This window comes from Hakea prostrata, chromosome 9, assembly GCF_041222555.1.
Source record: "Hakea prostrata isolate BN-2017 chromosome 9, UWA_Hpros_2, whole genome shotgun sequence".
NCBI lineage: Eukaryota > Viridiplantae > Streptophyta > Magnoliopsida > Proteales > Proteaceae > Hakea > Hakea prostrata.
In genome coordinates this window covers 2,242,857-2,263,243 of record NC_142608.1, presented here as the reverse complement: position 1 = coordinate 2,263,243, position 20,387 = coordinate 2,242,857, and the positions used below count along the sequence as shown (strand labels likewise).

The window sequence follows — 20,387 nt, the reverse complement described above, 5'->3', positions numbered from 1 at the left end:
CGATGGAGTGGGGAAGAGAGGATTCTCTGTCACCAGCTCCAGTTGAGAGAGAGAGAGAGAGACCCTACCACCCTAGTCTCTAGCATTCTCTCCCTAATCCCATCCCTAGCTAGTATTTTCTATCTAATATTTTCCTTAATGACATCAACATGTAGAGATAGATATGAAATTAGATCTGGGTTTTAAATAATTTTGATTACAACAATCTAATATGCTGTAACCAAGTAGATTTCTTTAGCATCAATAAATTTGGTCATTGGGTGCAGGATTAAAACCCAGTTCTTTTGATGAACAGATAACCATGAGAATATGAGATGAGTTGAGGGCCTGAGGCTGAGGGTCACTTTTTATGCAACTTCAATGGCTTTCTGTGAATTCTGAATTTCTTCAGAAAGTACTGAACAGGAACTGGAAGCTATAGTGAAGACTCTAGAGTGGATAACCCTTGCCTTTGATTTGATTACTTTACTTTCTCTTTCTTCTCTCTGTAAGTATAAGATATTAGGTGGGCTATCTTTTAACGGGGTTGAACGGAGCAGTCTCTTTCAAATGTACCGGAAAGCAAAAGCAGCAGTAGGAGAGAAGACGAAACAAGGGAAGAAACACTCAGAAAATTTTTAAGAATCGAGATATTTTTCTCCTTTCCCTTTGCTTTTAATTCCCATTTTTGTTTGCTTTTCCTTAACCTTCCCCACCACATGATGAGATAATAATGTAGCCAACCTCCATGACAATCACTTCTCCCCAAACCCATAACTGTGAGGAGGGGGCAGAGAGAGAGAGGTCTCTGTAAAACTTCTCTTTTATATTAACCTGATCATTGATTCCAGTTGGGTTTGTGGGAAAACCAATTGGGTTTCAATAAATTTCTGCTTTTTCTATAAAAGGACAGGTGTTGATCTGTTTTCTCAGCTGTACAGAGGGGTGGGAAGAAATAATCAAGAACGGACAAATGCAGTAGGGAATCCATTTCTTTCCAAACTGCTCAAACCATCAACTGTGTTACATCGTCATTTTTCTTCTTTTTGTCAGGATTCTTCTCCGAGTTTGCTTTGTCAATGTTAGAAGCAGGTGTCGTTTTTTGTGAATTCTCTTTTTAACGCAAAAGAGAGAGGGAGGAGTGCGCAAGAAACCTTCAAGGAAAGCCTGGAACTTTGTATTCTCATATCTTTTACTTCCTGTTTAAATATTCTTCTGGGTTAAAAAAGTAGTAGGTTTCGGATGAGCCTTTTGGCAATTACTGGGATTTCACTTAAAGTTCCAAGAATTCGTGAAAATATGTCGGTGGGTCTTCGTTAGATGGCTTTAAAACCCAAGAAGGTGAGAAGCTCTGCTGGTGGTCGGAGGTGGTGGCTGATAAAGCTGTTGCTTTTGTTACTCTGGATTTTTGGTATTAACATCGTGTCTATATGGATTTTGTCTGAAAAGATAGATGATGCGGGTTCAAGAAGGAAAGAGAAAATTTCAGGCTTGTGGGAAGAACAAGCTCGAATATTTAGAGAGCAATTCAATGTCAGCAAGAATCAGCTTCAAGCTTTGGCCTCTCTATTCTCCAAGTCTGATCAGGTACAGACTGTTTTAATTATTTTCCTTGTATTTGTTCTTTTTCGTTCTCCTCCGTCACAATTTTTTGTAATGATCTGGCTTTGCTTCGTAGCTCCAGGGCTTATGGGTGTCCATTAATGACTACTTTATGCTTCTTCTTATTGTTTATTGGAGTAAAAGAAACAACAAATTATAGATAATGGCGGTTTTCCCGGGTACATTTTCTTTATTTATTCACTTGCTGGAGTTTGTCCAAATCTGAAAACCCATACTTATGAACTGAATTGAGCTAGAAAAATGCTCAGAACCTCAGAAGTCCTTTTTCTTTCCTCTAAATCTGTTGTAGCTTTGCTTGATGAGTGCTGGGAGCGAATTTGAACGAATGATTAACCGATGTATAACGAGAAACCAACTTGTTAGTTCTGTATTTATGTTTTGTTCTTGGAGGGAAAATACCTTGACTGGTTACATTTTGCGTTGCCATATTGTTGGGTTTTCAGCTCTGGTTTGGCTTTCTCATTGTAGTTCTTCCTGGGCTATAGGAAACTCTGGATCGAGACTGAAGAGAAATTCCAATGTCTTACTCTTCCATTCCTCGATCCCATTCTGTTTTTTTTCTTTTCTCCCTGGCTGTTCTTTAGAAAACACTCTGATGAAAGGGTTCTGGAAGAGCAAAATATTATAAATTTTTTGACAAATAAATTAGTATAATTTTTGTGATGCAAAAGTCATTAAATTTTGCTAGAACTATAACATGGACTGATGAGCATTAACTTAAGAAACGGGTTGAGTCTCTGTGTGGTATATGTAATAGTCCCCACCCCCTATTGTAAAAAAAAAACTACAAATTCTTTAAAAAAAAAGAAAAAAAAAAAAAAAAAAGAAAGAAAAAAGAAAACAGGTTATTAAAATTTTTAACATAATTGCAATTAAAAATGTATGGTAGTAAAAATATCGTAGGAGTTTTTTTTTTTTTTTTTTTTTTTTATTTTTTTATTATAATAAATTTAAGCTAAAAGATATAAGCAACTTTAAGTTTTTCCATCCTCTTTTTGTTCTTTTCTTTTCTGGGCATGGGGTGGCTATAATTTTTTTTGGGGTGGGGGAGGGAGAGGAAGGTTGGGGGCAAAAAGAGGGTGACTAGTTCTACCATCTGGCATGAGAGGGGAGCTGTACGTTGGAGGACTCCGAGGATGTAGAATGTCTTAGATACTTGATACAGATGGAAAAAAATAAACGAATAATACCCGTTTGGCTTGCATGATGGAGTGACAGCTGGTTCCCAATTGGGGTTGTAAGGCCTGGATGAAAGCCATTAATCTGGATCCATGGTAGAAAAAGATTATGTGACATACCATATCTCTTCAGGAATAGCATACCCTTTATGTAGGGTTATTGAATCCAAATTTTTACTTTGATTGCATGATAGTGGTGACCCTGGTTTATTTTCTCATTCTATTTATTCTACTTCAATGGCGAGCCTACTCATAGCTGATTTGTTAGGATTGTAAGATCACGAATTCTGAGTTATCTTTTAATTTCTAAGATGAAAGTTATGTAGGTCGTGAATATATGGTCAGTTCTCTAGGTATTTCTACTGTCCTTTGTATGTGTGAAAAATGGAGAGAATGAAATATTAATATGCTAAAACCATATAAGGCATCTAAGTGTCTCCACCAAATGTTGATCCTTTACACTATTGATTTATTGACTCCCATGTCATATACTCATCTTAGTTTGCCTCTTGCAAAAGGAATCTTCATTATTTATCAGAATAATAGACGAGCAGAGAGCCAGTTAAGCCCCTAGCGTTTTGTTGATAGAAATCAAAAGAATTACATGTGGGGGACAGACTGCCCTATCCTAACCCAAATCTACTTTAACTCACCCCAACAAACAAAACAAATCCAACCTCACCCCCCACCCCCAAAAAAAAAAAAAAAAAAAAAGTAAAGAAAAGAAAAAAAATCACAGCTGCATTCTAAACATTGGAAAAACCAGGCTTATGCTCACGCAAAAATTTCTTCAGATTTTGGGGAATGTCCTGCTTTTCAAGGAAAATTATGTTAGAAAAGGTAGAACATGTGTGGTTGGTTAAAGAATCAGCAGCGCAGTTGCTTTCCTGATAAGGAGAAAAACATGTTTGCTTCAACCTCGTCAATCAAATAGAGGACTTTATGAAACCAGTACAGAAAATTCACAAGGGGCAAAACCTTTGAGACATATAAAAGTACAATGGCTGAGGAATTGGAACTGATGTGGCATCTTGAGTGTCCCAAGCTGGCATACATATGTAGACCATAATAATTTGGAAAGTCCCCAGTTAGGTCACTCATACCATCTCTAATATTCCAATACTTCCTCCTACACCTTGGTTTCCTTTGCTTGCTCTATCTACGGGGAGCTTTACAAAATTAAGTGGAGTGCACCAATAAACAAGCAGAAGAGTGTGAGATAGTCCTGATTACACTAAAATGCAATATTTGGAGCACCAAATCATCTTTCATAGAAAAACTTTCTTATGTTTTGACAGTAAGTAATTTCTCTCATCTGTAGGTTGACATTTTTTGACTAGATGATGCTATTCTCACAACTGACACTTGGCCACGGTCATCCCTTTCTTTCTATGGCTCCAAAATTTTAAAGGAAACCACAATACCTTTAGTATGGTTGCAGTCTCACCCCCAGTTGCTTGTGAGTACCAAATACTGATTTTGGTTTAGGCTTTGTTGTTGTTGAACTTCAACCTCCAGCAAGGTACTGAAAAATTTCCAAACTGCAGTGAAACCAACTGTAAGAATATGAGAGGCTCCAGGGTTCCCTATAGGACAAGCATTTAGAAACTAAAGGAATTCCAATTTTCATTAAATTCACATGCATAAAAATTCTTCCATTCATAATCTGCCTGCAAAACAGTCCAGTTTTAGTAGATATTGATCTATTCTAAGTCCAGATTGCATTTATCTCATCTAGCATGCATTTCAAGCTAACTGAATGGAGAAAATGCCATCAGCAACCAGCTTCTAAACCATTTGGTCCAGAAATGCCTGAGATATTGAGTTCTTACGAGAGAGGGAGCCCAATTTGTAGAGACATCATGTTTGAAATTAGACTCTGGAGATTGCATGTGATATCTAAGCTGATTCATTGATATCTCCTTAGCTGGAGCTGAAGAGACCAATAACGGGAGGAGTTCCACTACATGGTTAATACCTTGCATAATTGACTACTTGAGGTTGATCTAGCGCCGATGTGTTGATCTGGATGCATATGTAATGGTAAGGTCAATCCTATAGCTGTGACAACCTCTTGAAGTCATGACTTTACAGTTAAACTCAATCTGAAAAAATCTAGACGCAGAAATGAAAAATTATAGTTAAGTATAAAGTTTCCATTTCCAAATCTCTGTATAGTAATAAACATGAGTAATCAAAATGAATGCTTTGGATGGGTTAAAGCTCACATGTTTTTCCCTCTGTTGTCCTTGCTGACTCCCAGCAACGCTCTTCCACTGAAATCATCCTTCAAATGTACAGGGAGCAGAGTTTTGATCTGCTACTAAGTAATAGTATTGCCTAGAAAGTATGTTCAGCGAATGAGATGTTTGAGCTGTGTAGATGTCTGATAAATAACGTAGAAGCCAAGGATCAATTTGCAGTTGGAGATGAGTACATCCCCACGATCTTTGAACTGCCATCTTTAAGGAATGAGCTTGGACTGGTTATTCCATATTATCGAGCCAAATCTTCTATCTTGCTTATTGGTTGGGCCTTTGAAATGGTAACCCAAATTCTTGTAGATGCGTCTCATTTATTTTAGTTGGGTATTCCCGTTTTTATACAACACCATCAAGCCTGGTCCAACTGAATGGGGTCTGCTACATGGATCCTTGCCTTCGAATTAGCTCTATTTGAGGTCATACTAGATACAAGGCTTAAGCTACACATATCCTTTCTCACGACTTCTCCCAAATTATCTTAGGTCTGCCCTTAGTTCTTCTAGTTCCTTCAATCTGGATTAAATCACTTCTCCATATAGGGGTATCTAATGGCCACCATTGAACGTGGCCGTGCCACCTCAGTTGACTTTCTCGTAGCTTATCATTAGTTGCAACTACTCTGATCAGCTCTAATCTTTTATTCCCATTTTTGTGCTAGAATTTTTCCTTCTTGTTGTGAATCTGTGGACCAGCACAGTTCATTTGGGGTAGTTTCTTCTTTTTTGGTCAACAGGTTAAAAAAGGACTTCTGCTTATATTTTGTCTGTCGCCTTGTGCATAATTATGTGCCAATATTGCTTTCTTGTTGAATGTCTCCAAGTTTTTATTCCTTGTTGGGAATTTCGGAAAATATGATTAAATATCATCAAACCAATGTCTTGTAGTAACACTGTCCACAATTGCTTCATATTTGCCTTCCTACAGTGATGCATGCTTGGCCTGGAATGGGAGAGAGAAAGAAAAGGCAAGGGGGGGGGGGGAACTTGACTAGCTGTTGGTATTCTGCTTGTACCATTTTGGTTAACATTAAAGAAAAACTGCTTATACCCTTATTCCTTTCAAGTCTGTAAATAATCTCTTCAAGATAAAAAGGAAAAGTATCTGTCAAATGTTAAGCATACTTTGCATGTGAATAGACTTGTATAATTGTGAACTTGAAACTGAAGATTTATTGATGTCCAGCATTTTTTCGTGAACAACATATTCTCCTACAAGTCTAGTAATGAGCACTTCCCCCCCCCCCCCCTCTTTTTTGGGGGGTTGGGGGTTTGGACAGAGTTGGGGTTGTTTCCCTTTCTCCTAACCTTGGTGTAGAGTTTGAAAGAGAACACATTCTAAATGTTTTTGGTTACTGTCTGTGGTATTCAGTTGATTGGAAAGATTGAAAAGAGAGTTAAATTAATGGGTTTTATTTTAATCAGGACATCTTGCAAATGAAAATGCACTGGAGGTGTGAAGAAAGTTGTAGCAGACTGATTATCTGTTTGATGATGATATGTTGGTGGGTTGTGGTTGGAATAATTTCTGGTTGTAAGATCTCTGATTTTTGTGGAAGATTCAGGAGTCCAATGCAGAAGGAGGTTCAGCTGCAGTCACAGGTTCAGCTGCAGTCACAGGTTCAGCTGTATCATTGGCAGAAGCAGCAACCACACTCCCAGGGCTCTTCTAAAGTTAGTGCAATGTGGATGAGAAAGCTTCTGTATATGTTGTTCTTGGGTGGGATTACCTTATCGATCTGGTTGTTTTGGTCCATGAGTAAGAATGTTGTTTTAAGGAGGCAAGAGACACTTGCCAACCTGTGTGATGAGCGAGCACGTATGTTGCAAGATCAGTTCAATGTGAGTATGAACCATGTTCATGCCTTGGCTATTCTTGTTTCGACTTTCCATCATGGGAAACAACCTTCTGCAATTGACCAAGTAAGTTGTCTATTTTGTCATTGATTGAGTATTGTAACAGGAATTTGAAAGTCGCTTGTTTTCCTTAATATGATGCATGGGTGAATTCTTGTTTTTTCTCTTACTTGCGAATTGCAAGCGTTCATGTATGCTTAAGTGTACATGATGCGTTTTGTCCTCTCTCCCCCCCCCCCCACAAAAAAAAAAAAAAAAAAAAAAAAAAAGAAAGAAAAAAGAAGAGAAAAGGTTTTCATTGTCTAGATGTACATATCTCCATATTTTAGTTGAGCTGGATTGGTGATTGAAATCATACTTGCATAATCGAAAGGAAATTATGTTCCCTCCGCCCCCTCCCCCCTGTAGGTGGGTATTGGGGAATGCATTTTATTCTTAGATAATCTATATTTTTAATTCTGATAGTTTGACTAATTGGAAGTTGGTCAAAATCTAATATCCCAGCAATGCCAGTAATAAGTGAATCAAAATTGATTTTTTTTCTACAGAAAACATTTGCTGAGTATGCAGAGAGAACAGCTTTTGAAAGGCCACTCACCAGCGGTGTTGCCTATGCTTTGAAAGTACTGCATTCGGAAAGGGAGCAATTTGAGAAACAACATGGATGGGCGATAAAGAAAATGGAGATAGTAGATCAGTCTCCAGTTGAAGATGACATTCCCAAAAAGTTGGACCCATCTCCCATCCAAGACGAATATGCACCAGTTATTTTCTCCCAAGAAACAGTCTCCCATATCATTTCTATTGATATGATGTCTGGAAAGGTTTGCCTTTCTCTCAACTGATTCTTCTATTTGTATAATATTTTTTTTCCTTTAGTTTTTATGTCGAGCTACATTTAGCATGAAGATGTGACTAGGTCATAGGTATGGCAGTTGGCTGGGTTGAGTGACTTTGGTCCATTAAAAGTATGCACCCAACCCAACCCACTTCACACCCATCTAACTCATTTAATTGGCAATTATATACATTATCTCTAATAAAAGTGTAGTAGTTGCACATACTCGGGCTAGTGTATTCAAATGTTATCACTTCTTATTGCCCAACCCATAGTTGGATCAGGTTACAAGTGAAACTATCTCAACTCTGTTGGACCATTTTTGACCTGATCAAATTGATCCAAAGTTAATCAGAATGGACTGGTTTGGACCCACTTCACCCTGTCCAGTTCAAAATATTTGATTTACATCTGCAGATTGCCTTTTCATCTTGGAGAATCCAAAGAAAACACTTACATTTAATTGTGAAATTTCAAGATTAAACTGTGGATAACAGGATATCTCTTGGCTATATGACTGCAGTCAATATCAGATTGTCAACAATCGAGTCCAAATGCCAAATATAGCTCTGCACTCTCTTTGATGTAGCAATGGCACACAAAGAAGAGAATCACAACCAGATGCGATTAGAGAGAGAAATATCATAGCCCATACAGTGGTGATGAAATTTCTTATATTATACCATAAGCTATGAAATTCAATGATGTGCTGACTTAGTTTGTTCAATTACATAATCTTTTATCTAGATTCAACAGTAGCTTTTATATTCATTTTCTCAGGGACCAAAAGCAAAAGAGAGGAGTTGGGAGTGGGGGTTGGTGGGGTCTGGAATGAACCAAAAAGGAAAAATCTCATCTTGCAATGACATTTATTCCTTCTAATATGGCTCTTCTGACAGTAGACATAAGTATAAAACCCAACCAAAATCTGAAGAACTGCAATAAGTAAATCAAGCCAAGTATGAATCACTAACCTTTTCTTTTAAACTCACTATTCTGGTCTCAGTTAACTTTTCTAACCTGGAGAGGTATTTCTCCTCCAAAACAGGTATTGGATTCTGCCCTTTGACATGAATTTCTTCTTCTCTAGACCAGTATAAGCTTTCTCCTTCTCAAACTCAAGATTTCAATTTGACACTGGTTTGGCCAGAAGAAACCAAGATATTTCATGAAACAGAACAATTTTCAGTTGAAACTGGAAATTTTTGTTTCTGGTTTCAATTGATGGTCTAGAGGCTCACATGGCCAATTTAGTTCCTGAAACTTCAAGGAAACTGTCTTTTAGGTGCTTTCAGACAGTGTCTTTTAGGTTCTTTGAGACATAGTGGAACCCATGGTTAGAAGAGTCACACCCAAAATGGTAGTTGTCTTTAGACAATAGGTTGGTATTGGTGTGGTATGATGTTATATGTGCAAAATTTAGTACTACTGTATTAGAGCTCACATTCCAATCAAAACGGCTAAAATATACTTTAGGAATGAATAAACATGTAATTAGAAACCATTTCATAATTAAGAAATGTTATTCATGGTTTGTTATGAAAATATGAGAGTTATTTGACAGGAAAAAATCCCCAGAAAAGTAAGGTTTTTAAGGAATTCCTCTCTTATGGGGTTGAAACTTGAAAGTAGCAGAATGATGTTACATTCTGTGCCTAATGGGTCCTATTTTGGTATGAGCACTAGATTGGACCAGCCTAGTATGGGATAGGTTAAAGGGCTTGATTCAAGTTGTTCTATCAACTTCAGAGCTTTTGGCGCATTGGCCAAGTACCTAACATTTGGTATTAGATTTGGCACCATGTCAAAGGTTCGAATCCTCGAAAGGGCTACATAAAAAGGGCTTATCTGAAGTAGAGTGAAAGCTGTCAGGAAAGGCTACCTACCACTACCGCCAAAAAATAAAAGAGTAGAGTGCAGCCACTTGGAGAGTACTACTATCTACTGCCAGTGTGTGAGCTGCGTAGTGTGAGAGCCACTTGGTGGTACATTATGTGCCTGATGGGGGCCCATTTTGGTGTGTGGGCACTAGCATGGACCATCCTAGTATTAGGTTAAAGGGCTTGATTCAACTTGTTCCATCGGCTTAGAATTCTTTAGCTCATTGGTCAGTACCTTACATATTGAAAGTTGAAACAGGGTCAAGTTGAAACTAATGAAATGATATTGAGACTTGGAACATGGTTAAAATTTCATTTTAATTGTGAAATTCTGACCAATACTATGCATTTTATACCAAGTGTTTGACCATAATGACACTGAAGTCTGTGATATGGTCAGAATTTCACAAGAACTGGAAGATTTCGACTAAAACATGTTAAGACACAGGTATTGCACCTGGTTTTGTTTCAACTTTTATTGAAACAGTAACATTTCATGAAATTTCAGCCATTTCAACTAAAATTCGAAAAATTGTTCAAGTTCTTTAGCATGTTGCCTCTGTTTGCTGTGTTTATGCTCTTTTAATGTGTCTTACAACTTCTGCAGCTCCTCTTCTGCTTCACTGCTTACTATTACCAATTGCATGAATTATGCCAGAGGCAGGAGAATTTTTCTCGAATTTAAGAACCAACCTGAGTTAATTTCCACGGCACCTCTTCATTACTTCTACCTAGTTTTATGACTTTGAGAATGAAGAAAAAGTAGAGAAGACTAGAGTTTTAGGATTTGCAGGTTGTGAGAAGAGTGATCAGTCAGCATGCTATTGGCAACTCTAATGGGTTTTGAAACACATTCATGACTCACCCGTTGATTTGATTGGTTGTTGGATGTAGATAAAGGATCTCTCTCTCTCTTTGTTTGAGCAAATTACGCTTCCTCTCCTTCATGGGAGAAGCGTTATGTAAAAGCCATTAGTTAATATATTACCCAGAGATTTAGAAGTGATTTAACCTGCCATTGCTGTCAGGCGTATAATTTTTGACAAATAATAAATTTCTCATCTTTTTTTGGTAGGATGAACCAGATGATCTCTTTCTTTTACTATTTATGTGAATATTATATAGGAAAGAATGTTGGGGGATCAACAGTACAACATTGTTAGCCTGTAACAGTCTTTGTTATTGTTATTTACGTAGGGTTGCAACACATTCCTAAAACACGGTACACAAATATGATTTATTATGGGAAAACATAAATTGAGGGTAGTTTAGCACTATATGCTTGGAGGAGGGGTATTATTGGAAAACATAAATATAGGTAGTTAGACATCAGCCAGTGGCACTACTATAATCTGAGTCTTCTGAGGGGTGCGAGCATGCAATGATAACGAAGCTTGTGTTTTACGAAACTTCTCTTCATTATGCAACATATGCTTGCACCGCAAATGTTCTATGTTCTGTTCATATTTGGTGATGGGATATGATGATATATTGGTACCAATATGATTTTGTTGCTATATTTTCTCTCTAGCATTAAGAAGGATATATTAGAATTTTCTTTTCATTAGCATAGTTACATATATTACCTTGGCATATAAACAACTGATGGTTCTATCTTTATCACATTCACATGGGCATGCATAGCTTCCTACTTTTACAGTGAGGTCTTATGAAGGCAATTTGCACAATGTTCTGAATGACATGTGAACACTAGTTGTCTATGCTGCGATTGGATGCAAATTCTTTTACAATTAAACCATTTCTCAAGATGCTGACACTTGAGGAGTGAGAAACTCAAAAATGGTTCTGCAAGATACTCTTTAACTATTTATCAGTAGCCAATCAATCTAGGTCTCTGATAGCAGCCTTGACTGATGTGTAGGAAGACCGTGATAACATCCTGCGAGCAAGGGCCTCTGGAAAAGGAGTTTTAACTTCTCCCTTCAAGCTATTGAAATCCAATCACCTTGGTGTTGTTCTCACATTTGCTGTTTACAACACTGATCTCCCCCCAACTGCTACACCTGAGCAGCGCATTGATGCAACCGAGGGGTAAGTTGTTTCAGCATTATCCAACATCCTCAGTATCTTGAGAGTGCGTGTAGTGGAACTTCAAAATTTGGTAAAGTTGATGTGGTATAAGAGTTTTATTCTGGGGTTTACTTCTCAAACAGGTACTTGGGTGCCTCTTATGATGTCCCATCATTGGTGGATAAACTGCTCCATCAGCTTGCCAGCAAACAAACAATTGTTGTCAATGTATATGATACAACTAATGTTACTGCTCCCATAAAAATGTACGGTCCTTGTGTGGCCAATGTAGGGATGATGCATATTAGCAATGTTGACTTCGGGGATCCATTACGGAGACATGAGATGCATTGCAGGTGAGTTGTGAGGGACACGAGTACTATGTTGGGAGGACAAGTATATTGCTAAATTAATCATTTTTGTTGATATTCTTTTATTTCAGATTCAAGGAGAAACCTCCACTACCTTGGATGGCAATAACGTCATCAGTAGGGGCACTAGTTATAACAGTGCTAGTGGGTTATATCTTTTATGTAGCAATAAACCGAATTGAAAAGGTGGAGGATGAATATAATGAGATGATGAAGCTTAAAGTTCAAGCTGAAGCTGCTGATGTTGCAAAATCGCAGGTTCTTTATTCTTCTCCTAAATAGGATAAGTTTCCAGTTGTTTCTTATGGTTTTATCTTGACTATGTTGTCATTCAGTCCCTGCAATAGCCAGCACTTCCTCAAGAAATGACGTTTTTGCTTCAATTTTATTCTCTTTTCTTTTTGGTAAACTAGCGTTCATAGATTCTTTAATCTACCACAGACTGATACTTACTCCAAATATATATGTTACAAATGCTACTTGATTTCACTTTTAACTTGTTTCTTGCATACAATATCCTTGCTCTTGTCATGATCCTCAGAAACTAAGGTCATCTTCTCTTTTGTAGTTCCTAGCAACTGTTTCCCATGAGATCAGGACTCCAATGAATGGGGTATTGGGTGCGTCAAAAATTTTGAGTTAATTTATTGATTTTTCTACTTTATGCAAATAGTGATTTTGTGTATTAACAGGAAGTGAATTCCTACACATATCTCAGGTATGCTGCAGATGTTGATGGACACAGAACTTGATGAAACTCAACAGGATTTTGCACAGACTGCTTATGCCAGTGGAAAAGATCTAATATCTCTAATTAACGAAGTCCTTGACCAGGCTAAGATAGAATCAGGCAGGCTTGAGCTTGAGGGTGTCTCATTTGATCTACATTGTGTACTTGATAATGTGTTGTCACTTTTCTGTGTCAAAGCACAAAACAAAGGCATCGAGGTAGAGAATAATTTATCTTCTCTCCCTGTTTTTTCTCAGATATCTATAATTGTCTCTCACATAAATTTGATTCTGTTTTTGATGAGTGAAGTTTGCTGTTTATATCTCTGATCGGGTGCCTGAAATAGTCATGGGGGATCCTGGACGGTTCCGGCAGATAGTTACAAGTCTTGTTGGAAATTCAATTAAGGTTGGTTACATTTAACTTGCAGTTAGAACCTCTCTCCCCAATAAAAAGAAAATTCATTTGACAATTAGATGTGATTGCTTTATATTTCGGTTGGTAAAGAGTTTTTATAGTTTCCTTTAATAATACACACGTGCTCTTTGCTGTCAGTTGAATGTCAGGTAAAGTTAGTTATGTACAGTTTACCCTTGAATGGTTTCAGACTTTGAGCAAATTTTGGACATGTTATTTTGACCATGTGCTCACTTAATGGGCACATTGTCGACAGTCTGAATCGGTTGAGGATGATGAACGTCACCTGAAAAGGGAAACGAAAAAGGGACAGACATTGGACTGCTTTATTTGCCTGATGTCCTACAGTCTGAATCATCCTTTTAGTAAACTATGTGGTGTTATTGTGACTTCTAGGCTTTCTAAATAAGAACACAGTACTTTTAAACCATGTTTTGTCCTTTTTTATTTTTTTTAATGAGTTTTGAGTAATTTTAAACATAGGCATTAAGCATTGTCAGTGTTCACTACAAAAAAGAGTAAAAAACTCACTTGAGTTGTAGAAATGCCAGGGTTTGACTACCATGCACTTTTAACCTTTTATTTAAGTATTAAAGACAATGAATAGTAGTAAGCTCTGTCCGACGTTCAAGTCTGGGAGGTCAATTGATCAGAAACCAGATGATCATTAAGAGGGGATGCTGTGTTGGTCATTCCATGATTCTTGAGGATCCTCCTGTATATGGTTGACATGGACTGTCCTTCAAAAAGTCACTAATCCCAGCACATTAAGAAGCTTTTGCAAGTCAATTCTCTTTAAAGTGGTGAATAGCTGATTTTTTGTGGGGGCAGGGGCAAACTGAATAAGCTGGTTTATGTTTGTGTATTTGGCTGAAAACAGTTGGGTCTACTTAGAAAATGGGGGTCGAATGTCAAATTATCAGAAAGATTATTGCTATTAAATGTAATATTCATTTAATTTATTGTAAAAGCTGACCTCAAGATGAAAATGATTGTGGTTTGCCTCAAAACAGTTGCGGACTCTATTATTGGGGGGAAAAATGCTTCCCAGCAGTGCCTGCTGCTCTCTTACATGGGTCAGGGAATGACCACCATGTACCTCCCCTTGGATGCCTATGCATGCTCTCCCAGCGTCGGAACCACAGCCTGGCGCAAAATCATTCCCTTAATTACTATTATATATTTTCTGTTTGAATGTAGTTTCTGGAAGATTCTCTAATGTAGTTTCTGGAAGATTCTCTATATCTTTTGTTTCATGTACTTTCATGACCTTTGGAAGGATCACATCATGATGATAACTACGAGGATTTCGAAAACACCAATCTTCTGAACCCGGTCTCCCTCTCAGACCTATAAGCGAGGCTGATCCAGGTTACTGGTTCTATGACTATTTCAGGTGGTTGATGGTTCAAATTCGTATTCGTTTGAATTTGAAGAGGTTATAGAATATCCAGTTCCTGGTATTGTATATATTACATAATATAAACATGACAGAGTGCAATGGTTCAACTATCTGTGATTGATGGTCTGTTCCTCCACTTTACCAAATCAACACAAGGGTTTCTCCACCCATTTTGAAGACCAGGTAGTGGTTTTACCAGTAAGACAGGGTCTCAGGACATTGGAAGACAATATGTGATTAGTCCCATATGTTTGACCACTAAATGAGAGGTCAACCAAATTAGGTGGCTATCATTATCCCAAATTGAGTAACCATGTATCTGTTCCTACTTCCTAGTTCATGAGTTGCATTAATCAATTGCTTTTCTCTATATCCTAGTCACTTGAGTTCTTAAAAATATTTAATATGCAGTTCACAGAAAGAGGGCATATACTTGTCTCCGTTCATCTTGCTGATGAAGTGAGGGACCGGCCAGAAGACATGGATGAAGTGCTGAAACAACATGTGGAGTTAGTTCAAAAAGAAAAAGAAAAAGAAACATCTTATAATACATTGAGTGGGCATCCAGTGGTGGACAGGTGGAAAAGCTGGGAGAATTTCAGGTCATTAAATTGTGAAAGCTCGACAGAAGCTAGTGATACCTTGAAGTTACTTGTTACAGTTGAGGACACAGGTGTTGGAATACCTTACGGTGCACAGAGTCGGATCTTCCAGCCTTTTATGCAGGCTGACAGCTCCACTTCTCGTACATACGGTGGGACTGGTATTGGCTTGAGCATCAGCAAGTGTTTGGTAGAGCTGATGCATGGTGAGATTGGAGTAGTAAGTGAGCCTGGGATTGGCAGTACCTTCACATTTACGGCAGCTTTAGAGAAAAGACAATTGAATTCCCTTGACTTGAAGTCGTATCAGTTTAAATCTGTAGTTGCAGAGTTCCAGGGATTGCGATCATTGGTGGTTGACGGGAGGAGTATCAGTGCTAAAGTCACAAGTTACCATCTCCAGAGACTTGGAATATCCGTGGAGACTACCATCAGTCTCAAAACAGCATGTTCTTACATATCAAACAATTGCAAGTCAGGGTAAAGTTTTTTTTAGTAACTGATTCTTTGATAGTTAAGATGTTTATCTCATAAAACAGTAAGGAATTACGCATGGTTAGAAATTATTCTCAACATAGAAGCTAAAAGATACAAAAAGTACTTAAAAGTAAGGTAAGTTAGTAACTGATTCTTTTACTAGATGTTCTTTTATCCCATTGTTCAGCCTTGGATCTTGTGGAATGGGACAAGTCTCCCAGGATCAAAGTGGAGGACCTAGATCCCCAACCTATAATGACAAGGAACTCATCCACAAGTCATGCGCATGCAACCTTGAGAATCTTAGGCTTGCATGCATTCAATTTCTTTAATATGGGGAAAATAGAAAAAGGCAGAGTATTATTTCTCCTCACCTTAAATTTGCACGTCTAGAGAAGTATATCATGGCAAGTGCCTTTTCCCTATGTGGCAGCTTTGGCGTGCTGAAATTTTTGTGAATGAGTTGGCCAGCCTTTAAGTTGTAATAAGTTTCTCCCCACAGTGTAATACACCATGTTGCAGTCAATTGGTCAATTTTCATTTAGATTTGGACGCCTGATGATACGATAAGGTTCAATGTCTAATGGATCACATCATTTAGTCTGGCTTTTAGATTTCACAGATGAACCATCCACGTGTTCCTGGAACTATTCTACTCCCAGGTCTGATTTTATAGCTGCAAGTTCACAGGGGCAGAAATCCACTAAATGGTAGCTCCTACATTTGAAATTAGCCAAGATATGGAATTGGTTGTCAAAGTCTACTTTTGTTACTTGTGTTGATGGAAAGCATTGATTTTTCCAGTCTGAGAATAAAAATGATAGAAAAAAACTTTTGCTTTGTATATGTCAAAAGCTTTAAAACCTAATTTGATGATTATTTCATTAATTTTTTTTTCTCAGTTTGATGAAGCATTTCGACATGGTTCTTGTTGATGAGGGTGCTTGGAATAAGCAAACAAGTCTGGTGCTTCCACATCTGATTAATGAACTAAAACAAAATGGGAGACAGAAGCATTCTGGAGATTCTGTAAAGATTTTTCTCCTTGCTTCTTCAGGCTCCTCCGAGCTTGACAGTTTCAAATCAGCCATTGATGGTGTGATTAAGAAACCCCTCTGCTCAAGTATAATGGCCACATATTTTCAGCAAGCCCTTGGCATAGGGGACCGGAGGCAAAGGGGTAAAGGGAATACGTCAAGCCTTCAAAGCTTACTGAATGGAAAGCAAATATTGGTTGTGGATGACAATGTTGTTAACCGCAGGGTGGCCACAGGTGCACTAAAAAAGTATGGGGCCATTGTCACATGTGTTGAAAGTGGCAAGGATGCCATAGGGATGCTCCAGCCGCCTCACAAGTTTGACGCTTGCTTTATGGATCTCCAGATGCCAGAGATGGATGGGTAATTGACTTTGTTTTTTGTTTTTATGTTCTATGAATTTCAAATATCAAGGGATCGCCCAGCTAGCTTATGGGGGCTTTGAGGGACGTCTTCTCTTGGGAACGTGGGTAACCATGTTTGATCATAAATGATCCATCTGTTGGCCTGATTGACCGACCTTAACCATCCAACCTAGTTCACTTTCCAGGATGGTCATAAAAAAAGGATTGTGTGGAAATGCAATTTGATTCGATTATATCAGTTGCAGAACACTGGAAATCTTCAGGGGTGATGCAATTAAACACATCCTTTTATAGTCAAGTTTCTTGCTTACTCATAATTTGTGCAGGTTTGAAGCCACAAAACAAGTTCGCTCGATAGAGAACGAGTTCAATGATCAGATTAGATCACGGGTTGCATCAGTTGAGATGTTAGAGAGTGTTGTGCACACTCCAATACTTGCTATGACAGCAGATGTGATTCAAGCAACGCAGGAAGAGTATATGAAATGTGGGATGGATGGTTACGTGTCGAAGCCATTTGAAGATGAACAGCTGTACTCTTCACTGGCACGCTTCTTTGGTTCTGGTTAGACTGCGTGAAATGTGGGATGGATGGTTATCCGCTGAAACCATTTGAGAACAGCTCTACCGTGCAGCAGCAACATTCTATGATAATGGTTGATTAGTGGGAGTAACATGGTGGCAGCTGTTCTATTGATGGTAAGCCCTATGATGTCAGAAGAGCCTTTAAAGTTATCTGGTATTTGGTGATGAAGTTTTCTTGCATCCAGTGTCACTCATCAATCTTCTGGGCTCCACTGCTTGGTATTTGGTAATTTCTGTCTATGTAACTCAATTTAACAATAATGCAGGCGTGCACACATTTTTGGGATCAATCTTTGGCTACTTTGGAGTCTTCGAACTAAAGTGTAGTTGCAAAGAGAGACATGAGACCATAGGTGGTGGGTGCTTGAATTCAAGTTGAGACTCACGAGTCAAGACTAGCCTCCAATGTTCTACTTTGTGGTTCCTCCATCAGGTGATTCTCTAGTGCTTGCCTTTTGTTTTATCTTGTCTTTTTTTTGCGTTCATTCATCTTACTTTACTAGGGGCACCCTAGTGGCTGTGTAATCCTACCTCTTTAGGTTGTGGTCATACACCCATTTTTTGTTATATTTCAAATTGTAGCTTTGCATGTTGGTTTAGCATTCCTTATCATTCATATCACCCTTCACCTCTTTGCATCCTTGGGATATACCCTGCATGGTATTTAGTCTTCTCCTGCATGTTAGGCTGTTTTTCTTTTCTTTTTTCTTTTTCTTTTTCTTTTGGTAGAATGTTAGGCTGTTTCGGTAGAAGGCAAATTAACATTTTGTGGTTGACACATACATGCTTAAAATAGAATTTCGTATCAGGGAATTACTAAAGCAGAGAAGCCTCGTAGAATGGTAGGTAAGATGCAATTGCAAGAAGACTGGTCACCGAATACCCAGATCATTTTTCAATGTTCTGACATTTCAAGGCTGACCATTAATGGAACAACTGTGACCACTTTATGCCCAATATATCAACCATTTCCCAAGAAGGTTGCTGTGTACATATGAACCTCCCCAGCCCCTCTGCTGGGAGCCTTGTGCACTGTGTACGCCTCTTCTGTTTTCACAGATGATAGTCTTATTTTATTAATATTTGTCGTCCCCTCATTCTTTTTTAATGTGAAATCAGGCCACCATGCCATTAAAGTGGGGATGCTTTCCCACACCCTCTTGCATTCCTGAACTAGGCCACTCTATTGACTATAGTCACTATACCAAGGAATCCCCTTCCTCCTCCCCTAGCTGGTGCTTCAGAAGCCCTCTCTTTTTCTGGAAGTAATGTTTCACCAAACAAAGGAAAAAAGAAATAAGCTTCTCGTGATATTTTATGTGTGTATCCTCTAAATATTGTTATTGTGTGCTGGGAAGTTGGTAGAAAAATTGGGCTGTGAATAAGTTGGACTTCTCACTTATCGATGATGGGTCTTCATAAAAATGTGTTTGATTAACCCATGTTAAGTAAGATGTAAATTTGCATAGGTTAGATTTTTTTTCTGTTTTTTTGGGTAACGTATAGGTTAGAATGTTTAAAGAGTGCATATTGACAATTGAATGATTATTTCTCCAGGAAGGCTGGGACAACCAATGGCGCTGCCAGGATTGATTGTCTTGAAGAGGTGCCTGATTGCTTGAGACAATGTTCAATGGGTAGCTGGACGTTTTTATGATGTCTTACCAAATAAGATATGAACTTTAGAGAAGATTAGAAGATTCTTTGAGACCGTATTTATGATGCCTTACTTGGTAAGATATGGACTTTAGAAAAGATTAAAAGATTCTTTGAAAAAAAAAAAGAAAAAAAGTTTTCAGGTATCTGTAGAAGCTCATGATAGCAAGCTATCTTGTAACAACCCGTGGGCCTTCTTCCTCCACGCGGCATCGCTCCATTGGGCTGTTGCTCATTGCGGAAAATTCCCCACTGCTGCCTCCCGTAGGAGTATGGGCCGTGTCTCTGTCCCAGTGTGGCTGATCATCCTCTCGGACCAGCTACTGATCATCGTCTTGGTAAGCTATTGCCTCACCAACTAGCTAATCAGACGCGAGCCCCTCCTTGGGCAATTCCTCTTTTTGCTCCTCAGCCTACGGGTTATTAGCAGCATGATAGCAAGTTACCTTGTAACATATTCTGAATAAGATGTGAATTATAGTAGGTTAACAGGAACTGTATTGTACATATAATTCTTTATAGAATGAATAATATAAGATCTATTGAAATAAGAACTAGTTTATAGTTTATAGTTATTCTACCTGATTTTATCCAGAATATCATTTTCGACTGGGGAACCTAAGTTATATTTTTTGCCCAGTACACCAATCTGCCAGACATTATTCCTTCAGAATTTGGCAGAGAGAAATGAAGTGGTTCATGGACTTTCAGACATTATTCCTTGGCTTCCTTTTTCAGGTTCAGTCTCGTTCGAAAAACCTGTAACTTCGTTCATAACTGGGTGTAAATTATCCATCGGTGTTAAGGTATGCTTTTGTGCTTTTGAGCTGTTAGGGTTATCGTGAGAGGGTTTGAAACATATTTGCTAATAAAATCAGCAGATTATAGCTATCATATATGTAACATGTGAAAATGGCCTGGGAAGGCGAGGTCATATGAGCACATAATGCGTAAAAATCGCCTTCATATTTCGAGGTTTCCATGTTCTCTTCTAGAGATCTCCTTTTCATGATAATTTAGAACTTCCAAATTCCAGTGTGAGAGGTGGTTTGGTTCTCTATTTGCTGTGTGTTCTGTTTTGATGGTGGCGGTAATAAAG

The 20,387-nt window shown here is 38.2% G+C and overlaps 1 protein-coding gene across 1 annotated transcript; it reads left to right on the top strand.

The window, feature by feature from the left end:
- Positions 1–19,840, top strand: LOC149004001 (histidine kinase 2-like). The gene is given in 16 exon segments (XM_089136061.1): positions 1–1,265; positions 1,267–1,295; positions 1,298–1,566; positions 6,466–6,963; positions 7,446–7,721; positions 11,498–11,667; positions 11,790–12,002; positions 12,089–12,275; positions 12,586–12,637; positions 12,736–12,965; positions 13,057–13,155; positions 14,978–15,648; positions 16,548–17,045; positions 17,374–17,746; positions 17,899–18,065; positions 19,190–19,840. Coding segments are annotated over 14 exon segments (3,480 nt in total). The 5' UTR covers positions 1–1,221; the 3' UTR covers positions 17,618–17,746; positions 17,899–18,065; positions 19,190–19,840.
- The last annotated feature ends 547 nt before the right edge of the window (positions 19,841–20,387 follow it).